The 9,342-nt window shown below is 34.7% G+C and overlaps 1 protein-coding gene across 1 annotated transcript; it reads left to right on the top strand.

Moving 5' to 3' along the window:
- The first annotated feature begins 7,310 nt into the window (after window positions 1-7,310).
- LOC132273996 ((S)-8-oxocitronellyl enol synthase CYC1-like) lies at window positions 7,311-9,020 on the top strand. Its single transcript, XM_059775131.1, has 2 exons — window positions 7,311-7,510; window positions 7,739-9,020. Exons 1-2 carry the CDS (start codon window positions 7,459-7,461, stop codon window positions 8,848-8,850), a joined length of 1,164 nt encoding a protein of 387 aa, XP_059631114.1. The 5' UTR covers window positions 7,311-7,458; the 3' UTR covers window positions 8,851-9,020.
- The last annotated feature ends 322 nt before the right edge of the window (window positions 9,021-9,342 follow it).

Raw genomic sequence — 9,342 nt, 5'->3', positions numbered from 1 at the left:
AAATCCAAAAAACAATAACTAATCCAAGCATCATATTCTTTCCCTTGTATTATAGTTTCGTTATATTGCAGTATAACATATTGGGAAATTTTGATTTTAGTGACCAAAGAGTGATTTTTTTTTTTTTTAGACTGATCTTAAACTTATAAAATTGAATATATATCTCCGAAAATTGAATAACGAGATTAAGTGAAACTATAAGCAATAGATTTTGAGAGAGAGGAAATTGAACAACGAGGGAAAATGGCACATATACATAAAAAAAAATACAAATTTGAGAAGACACACACACACACACACACACACACACACACACACACATATAAGGATGAAAGGGGAAAAGAAAGTATAGATATGAGAATAGAAAATATAGGAAACGCCGTTCCCTTTCTGTCGCCCCTTTTCTTCTCTTTATGTCGTCATTCTCTTCTCTTTCTTTCCGTCACTGCACCGTTCTCTTCTCTTTCTGTCGCCGAAGAGAAATAGCAGCTGTTCTCTTCTCTTTTTGTCACCCTAGAGAAATAGCAGTTGTTATTTGTTATGCTACATTTGGCACAAGATTTGGCAAAAGTTATATTTTGGCAGCCTATTGGAGAGCCTATTTTAAGCCCACCTGCTATATTTTAAAATTGGTAGCCCATTTAGCACAACATTAGAGTTACTCTAATATGTTAACTATCCCCTCTACTTTACCTATTCACAATGGCTAGAATGTTATCACCTACTACTTCAAGCCAAATGACAAGCTCGTTGTTGACTTATCTTCACCCCACCTCCCTAAATAGTATTCCATTTCTAATATCCTTCAATTTCTTGCAAGTAATTGCACCCCATTATCTCTTCCCCTGAATTGTGTGGTCACCTCACACCATTTACCACATGTTGAACTAGATTCTTCCAGCATCTCTGAATCAGATTCATCTTATCATATTCTACTTAATGACCTCAGTAAGGCTAAACCCAAAAAGGGAAGCAAGTTGAAGAAGAAGATGACTACTATCAAAGGTCCATTCATTCTTCAGAAAGGGATTATACTCCTAGATGGTCGATTCTTTAACATTATCTAATGGTATACATCAATAGTCATTTGGAATTTAAGGGGGTTGAATTGCCCCTTTAAGCAGAAAGAAGTAAAACTACTTCTGAAGTAGAATTAGATAGACTTGGCTTCTATCATTGAGACCAAGGTCAATTTGGTCAATGTTGACATTATACATAAGGTCATTGCTAATTCTTGGATGTTGGCTTACAATTATTAGCATTCTCAGTTGGGAAGAATTTGGATTCTTTGGAACCCAAAGGTGGTTGATCTCACCATCATTAGATCCTCACGACAAGTTATTCACTGTTCTATAACACTAATAAGATGCAAAACTGAATTCCTTATCTCATTTGTCTATGTTACAAGTGAGGTAGCTGAGAGATAAAGTTTTTAGCTTGACATCACTAATTATTCCACCACCTTCAGATCATGTTATTAGATCAGCCAATGAGAACCATGGAGGCTCCAAGAAAATTACAAAACCCATGTTAGACTTCAAATCATGTCTACACAACCCTTAAGGATCTTAGATACATAACTATTTTTCACTCTTGGACTAACAAAGGTCTTGGTGTTGTTAATATATCCAAGAAATTAGACAGGGTCCATATCAATGATGTATGGAATCATTTATTTCCCTTATTCCAGTGTTCATTTCTTCCATATGGCATCTCAGACCACAGCCTCATAATCATCTGCTTAGGGAATCTAAGACCTAAAAGGAAAGTTCCCTTTAGATTCTTCAATAGCTGGAGTAACAATGATTCTTTTCTCCCAAATGTTCAATCAGTTTGGAATGCTCATGTTAATGAACACACAATGTTCAAATTTGTTAACAAGCTCAAAAGTCTGAAGCGCCATTGAAACTGGAATTCTCTAAGGATTTTAGTGCCATTCAAGTTGATGCACAGGCTGCCAAAGACTTTCTTTCCTATTGTCAAACCTTACTTGATACTACACTTGATGATCACTCACTAAGGATTCAAGAAAAGATTTTGCTCTTAGAATACACCAAAATCAGAAAGGAAGAAGAACGGATTTACAGGCAGAAGTCCAGAGTTCTTTAGCTAAAGGTAAGAGATTACAACACCTCATTCTTTTTCAAATCAATCTCCTCAAGATTCAATAGAAATAAAATCACTCATATCAAGAATGCCAATGATGAATGGATGGACATTAATGCTTCTATCAAGCAAGAGTCTGTGAATCACTTCCATTCAGCACTAGGTATAAATACTCACTCCTTTCCTGGTTTTGAACAACTCTTACCATTATTACATTCATCTCTCTCACCCTTATTCATCCCATCACTTTGTTCAATCCCCACTGATTTGGAAATTTAGCAATGTATGTTCTCACTAAATAATGACAAAGCTTTATGACCTGATGGGTTTAATGCCCATTTCTTTAAGATAGTATGGCTAATCATTGGTTATGATGTGACCAAAGCTATTAGAGAGTTTTTCCTCAATGGGAAACTCCTTAAAAAAATAAATTCAACCTATTTCTCTTTTGTCCCTAAAGTAACTATCCCTATATCCCCCAATGAGTTTGGACCAATAACATGTTGTTCCACCATCTACAAATGCATATCCAAGCTCCTAGCCAATAAACTTAAGCCTATATTACCTCACCTCACTGGACCATCCCAATCTGCCTTCATTTATTGCAGACAAATTAACGATAACATATTTCTTGCCTAAGAGCTTCTGAATGGCTATAACAGACAAGGAAAGTCACCAAGATGTGTACTCAAGATTGACATTAGGAAGACATTTGACTCTGTTTATTAGGACTTCCTTTTTGAAACCTTGAAGCTATTGGGATTCCCTAGTCTATTTATTTCTTGGATCCACTCATGTGTCACTACTCCATTTTTCATAATCTCCGTCAATGGGAAGTTCTACAGTTTTTTCAAAGGTTGCAAGGGACTGAAGCAAGGAGATCGATTATTCCCTTTCCTCTTTGTAATTGTTATGTAGGTTTCAACAATTGCCAACAAGTTCACCAGAGAACTACCATTCAAATTCCACTAGAGGTGCAAAGAGTTATCACTCACGCATTTAGTAATTGCAGATGATTTTCTTCTCTTTTGCTATGGTAGTCTCACCTCTATCCACACCTTCAAGCAAGTAATTGATAAATTTTCATCTCTCTCTGGTCTGCATATCAATCGATCCAAGAGCTATGTTTTCTTCTCTAGTGTTAATGAACATATTCAATCCTTCATTCTTTTACTTCTTGGCTTTGAAGTTGGATCCCTACCTATGAGTTACCTTGGTGTGCCTTTAATCTCTTCTATCCTAAAAGCAAATGATTGTAGAGTTCTTATTAATATTATTTGTCTACAACATTTGGAGTGAACAAAATTGGAGAATCTTTTAAAAGAAGAGGCTTTTTGCGAACTTAGTTCTGGCTCGAACCTTGGAATTGATAGGATTAAAGTTGATGTCTGCAAGCATTGACGACTCACCATTAGCTAGACGTCTAATCTCATAATGGGAACTCCTTACTTTTATTTGATCTCTATCGGATTGGGTAACTGCATTAGAGTTACATTGTTTTCTTTTGTTAGTTGATTGATTATGACTTGGGGGATGGGCCTCTTATTTGAGGTTTCCTTTGTTTTGTGTAGGTTTTAATTTGGTTAGTCAAGGCTAACCTTCCCTATTTGGGCTGTAGATTCTACTTATATTTATACATTGATATTGAACTTTAAAAAAAAAAGAAAAAAAATTCTTAGGTTCCAACTTCTTTCTTTCCATACTCACAATTGAAACATTTTTAAGAAACAAAATTTATTCCCACGTATTGTACTCCAGTCATAAAAAAAATTCTGCAAAAATGCCAATCGTAATATAATGCTCAATTTCTGCTGCAAATTCATTCATTTTCCTAAGGCTGATTACGATTGGCATTTTTGCAGAATTTTCCTAAGGCTACATATGTATAGCCTTGATATATAAGGGTCAAGTGCAAAAAACACCTCTATAGTATACTTACAATGCGTATTGCACCCCTCACGTGTAGTAAACACCCTTAAAGTTTTTAATTTGTGCAAATAGGTCCCTTTTGACACATTTAACCTATAATTTGACTAAATTGCCCTTATATATTCATTTAACATATTAATTATTTAAAAATACATATTTTGTGAAATTATGAAAATAAACACAAGGGGTGTGATGCGCAGAGTAACTATAATGTAGGGGTGTTTTTGATCTACACTTTACCCTAGAAATTGTTATTGTTTTGAATTTGAACACCCATTTATTGCTATGTAAAGAATAATTTATATTTGTGAAAATTTATTGCAAATTCTGTATGTTATATATATATATATATATATATATATATATATATAATGAATAAGTATCTTTAATTTAATTTTTAAATTATACCTTTAAAGAAAAATAATAATCATATTAAATTTTAATTAGAAATTATTATTTTTTTTAATAATTATAAAAAGAACTAAGATTTTCATTCCATATGATATACAACTCAACATTAATATGACAACTATGGTGATGTGACCCAAGTGTGTCAATCAAAATAGGTGTTTATAGGTGGCAAATGGGATATCAACTTTTAAATTTGTAAAACCACTAAACAACTATACGCTAATATAGTGAGTAGGGATCGTCCATTGGGATTATTGGCTTGGAATTTAATTCAACATCGAACGTGAGATTGAAAAGATATTGTTGTTTTGGTTAAACTAATAATTAATTCAATGTGAAAGCACGCAAATTAATTGAACTAAGATAAACTTGATTAAGGTGATAATGAGAGAGAGAATTAGGGTATGGATTACACCACTAAACTCTTGCAATTATGCCAAATGCCTTTAATTAATGGGAAAAACATATTATAATAGGAATGTAGCTACAAGTACACATCAATATTTAAGAAGATAATACAAATGGCAATGAATAAGTATGAACTATCAAAACAAAGCATGAATTGTTTACCTAACTACAATTACTCTAAGATACTGTAGCACAACCCTTCAAGACTAAGCATAATTCATCAAACTAAAGTATCAAATAGAAACCATGCATGGTCATCATTAAGTAGAATTATAGAAAGTACTCAATGTAGAAATCAATTCTCAATTAATCACACATAAGACAACATGTAATCAATATAGAGAATCAATTGAAAGAATTATCAATATAAACCTTGGTACAACCAAGTTTGAATTCATAAGACCAAGCACTAATTATAATTCATAATCCCCAAAATTGAAAGACAAAAGGTTTAATTACACAAACTTAGGGCTCATCCAAGTCCTAAGTGAAGAACTAGCCACTCATGGAGAAGGTAGATGTCATTATGGTGGTCTCACAATCCATCTTCAAGCTTGGGTTTATTTTTTTCTTCCTTGAGAGAAACCCTAAAGAAAGAAAGTAGATCTAGAATTCTTCTTAGCTTCCAAAAATTCCAACCCTTGCAAAATGGGCTCAATCTTGTATTTATAGGTGAATCTTGGAGGCCAAAATGAGTCAGACCCGTACATTCACGTTAGGCAATCTCGCAGACCTTGGCTCCCCGTAATTGGAGCCCGAAAAATTAACTTTAAATGATTCTACCCGACTTACGATCGATCGTGAATTTCCTACGATAAATCATATTTTGAACACGATCGATCATGAATTCCCAAGATCGATCGTAAGTTCACAGGATCGATCGTGAATTTCCACTTGGGCTTTTTCTGGAACTTTCCATCTTCGTTGCATTTTGATTGACTCCACAAAGACTTTAATGCACTGGGATGAACCCTTTTTTCGATGTACTAACTTGAAAATGACAATAATGCAAATAAGTACTAAATAATAAATAAGGATATGATTAAAGTGCTAACAATCATAAGAATAAAGGCCGAAATGTGCATATTTCGGCACTCATCATATGGGAACATATATTTTTCTTATCTCCATTTGAATGGTAAAATAAATTTATATATTAGAACTTTTTAATTTATGAGTGACATTAGCCATTAAGTCCTAGGAAATGTAAAGCTTTCAAATCGGAGAGATATAATACATAAAGATAATATATTGTGAGCGGAAATATATAGAGAAATTATTTATTAGATTTTATTTTTTGAAAGGTAAGAGAAAATCCTTAAAAGTGGGTTAAATTTAGTTAATGTGCACATTACACTCCTCTACTATGAGATTATTAATATACACACCCCTTTGGGGCATTTTTGAAAGAATAAAAGGGTAAAATGGTCATTTTAAAAATATTTTGGGCCTGCTTAATTTGTAACTATGGAAACAATTTTCTGTTATAAAAATGTATGATTTTTTTTTTTTTTTAAGGGTATTTTTGCACAAAGTTTAAAGAATAGAGGGAGTTATTAGTACACTTTTTAAAATAGAGAATGAAAAAGTTATATACTTTAATGCTGCGTTTGGTATGCAGGAATGGAATGGAATGAGAATGGGAATTGAATGGAATGATCATTCTCATTTTATTGTTTGGTTGTAAATATGAAATGTGTAGGAATGAAATGATAATAACCATTTTAGTGTTTGGTTGGACCAATTTAAAATTTAGAATGTAATAAATTTTTAATTGAATTCTCTAAAATATCTCTCTTAGTAACAAATAAATTAAATTAAATTAACGATAATGGTGGTGGTGAAAGGTGGCGGCGGTAGTGGTGGCGACGGCAGCGATAGTGGTAGAAGGTGGTGGCGGTGGTGGTGGTGGTGATGGTGATGATAGAAGGTGGTTGACTTTAAGATTGTTTTATGCACTTCTCCAATAAATAACTACACATGTATACATGAATATTTACATTCATCAATTTTATGACGTCTTGGAAGAATTAGTAACTAATACATGTCAAGTACGTACAGAAATTATCAGTTTTGCTTCAGTTATATAAGTTGTGTAATATTTAGCCTGTTCCCTTCTTAATATTAAAACACTGCACGCGATCCATGCTGCATTTATTTTTAATTAATTTTAATTTTTTTATTTTTATATTGTCAATGAAATTATCCAAATGATTAACCAAAAGGGTTTTTGGAATATAAAACCATCCACGTGATCCATGCTGATTTATTTGTAATTCACCATCATCAAAAAGTGATCCAAATTAGCTTTTGGTTCTTCTTCAAATTGAGATGATGATATTATTAAGAATGAATTGTGGTTTGTTTGTTCTGAGAAAGATATTTATATATATATATATATATATATAACTTCAATGTATGGCCACAACCACTCTTGTCATCTTTTATCACCCATCACCAAACTGTCCTTTATAAGTCCCAACAAGTCTACTATTTTCTGTGTTCCCTTTCACGTCCTACTCTCTCTTTCACTACTCTCTATAACACCTTAATTCATAACATTTTATTTTTCCTCCCTGTCTTTGCCTCCAACAATCTCGCACAATGAGTTGGTGGTGGGCTAGATCCCTGGGCGCTGAAAAGGTACTTATAATTAGTGTTTGTGTTACATAACTTTCATATATTAGAGTACTTGTGCAATGTTGAATTGGTTTTTTTAGGATTAAACGTTGATTTAATTAAATGTTTTTGATAATTTAATTTAAATATAATTTTTTTAAAAAAAATTTAAGTAATAAAGACATGATAAATCTATCTTAAAAAATTGATGATATTAATCATAAGAGAAACTTTCATTTGCAGAAGGAATTGGTAGAAAATGGAGTCTCAAAAGATTATACGAGCGTGGCTCTGATCATCGGGGTGACCGGCATAGTCGGCAACAGCTTGGCCGAAATCCTCCCGTTACATGACACACCGGGCGGTCCATGGAAGGTCTATGGTGCTGCTCGCCGCCCACGCCCTACCTGGTATTCAAACCGCCCACTTCAATACATCCAATGTGACGTAGCTGACGCCCAAGACACAATGGCCAAGCTCTCCCCTCTCACAGACATCACCCACATCTTCTACGTGGCATGGACCGGCACGGAGGACTGCGACATCAACGCAGCCATGTTCCACAATGTGCTCAAGGCCGTCATCCCCAACGCCCCCAATATCCGCCACATTTGCCTCCAAACCGGCATCAAGCACTACACCGGACCATTCGATCCCGACAGCGGTGTCCAGCCACACGACTCGCCTTTCACGGAAGACATGCCTCGACTCGACACTCCCAACTTTTACCACGACCTCGAAGACATTCTAGTAGAAGAAGCCTCCAAGAAAAAAGGGCTCACTTGGTCGGTGCATAGACCTGCATTGGTGTTTGGCTTCTCTCCTTATAGCATGATGAACATAATTGGCGCGCTCTCAGTGTACGCCGTGATATGTAAACACGAGAACAAGCCACTGATCTACCCCGGAGCACGAGACAATCCGAGGGACTCGTGGAACGTGTATGCTGACGGAGCTGACGCGGATTTGATCGCGGAGCAGCAGATATGGTCAGCTGTGGATGATGGCGGTAAAAATGAAACGTTTAATGTTAGTAATGGGGATGTGTTCAAGTGGAAGCAAATGTGGGAGATCTTGGCGGAGGAATTCGGGGTCGAGCTCGTTGGGTATGAGGAGGGACAGAAGAGGATGAGCTTGCAGGAGATGATGAAGGACAAGGGTCCAGTGTGGGATGAGATTGTGAGAGAGAAGGGACTGGTGGAGACCAAGTTGGAGGATGTTGCGCAGTGGTGGTTTGCTGATGTTGTGTTTGGTTCGCAGAATTTGGTGAATGGTGTGAACAAGAGCAAAGAGCATGGGTTTTTGGGTTTTAGGGACTCCAAGAAGTCGTTTGTTTTTTGGATTGAGCAGATGAGAGCTTACAAAGTTCTTCCATGAGAGAGAATGGGTGTTTGGATTGATTAGGTGGTTGTGTTTGGGGGTGGATTTGGGTTATTCTTATAATAAAAGAATAAAAAGATTTAAGTGAAAATATTGATCGAGCTTTGTCACTCTAGGTTTTTACCATGTTGTATATTAAAGTAGTAACATATAATAAAATTTCATTTTCTCACTTGAGCCACAAACAGGCTGAATCTGAAACACAGATTACACATAATTAATAATAATACAACAACAACAACAACAAACAATTTTTTATCAGTCATTTTCTTTGCATTACTTTCAATGAATCATATTTCTCTTCTTAACTCCACACTTAATATTGGCTTTTTTTTGCATATATCTTTTAATTTCTAGCTAAAAATATACAATTTTATCTAAAAACTTGTACATCTCTTGGGCATTGGCTGAAGTATCACATGGTAATTGACTCTATAACAATTACAATTAAAAAAAAAATATATTAATTTGAGATCGAAAAAATAATAA

This window comes from Cornus florida, unplaced genomic scaffold, assembly GCF_030987335.1.
Source record: "Cornus florida cultivar Cherokee Brave unplaced genomic scaffold, ASM3098733v1 CherokeeBrave_3.0.0_Hap2_Chr09, whole genome shotgun sequence".
NCBI lineage: Eukaryota > Viridiplantae > Streptophyta > Magnoliopsida > Cornales > Cornaceae > Cornus > Cornus florida.
This window is presented reverse-complemented; position numbering and strand designations above follow the sequence as displayed.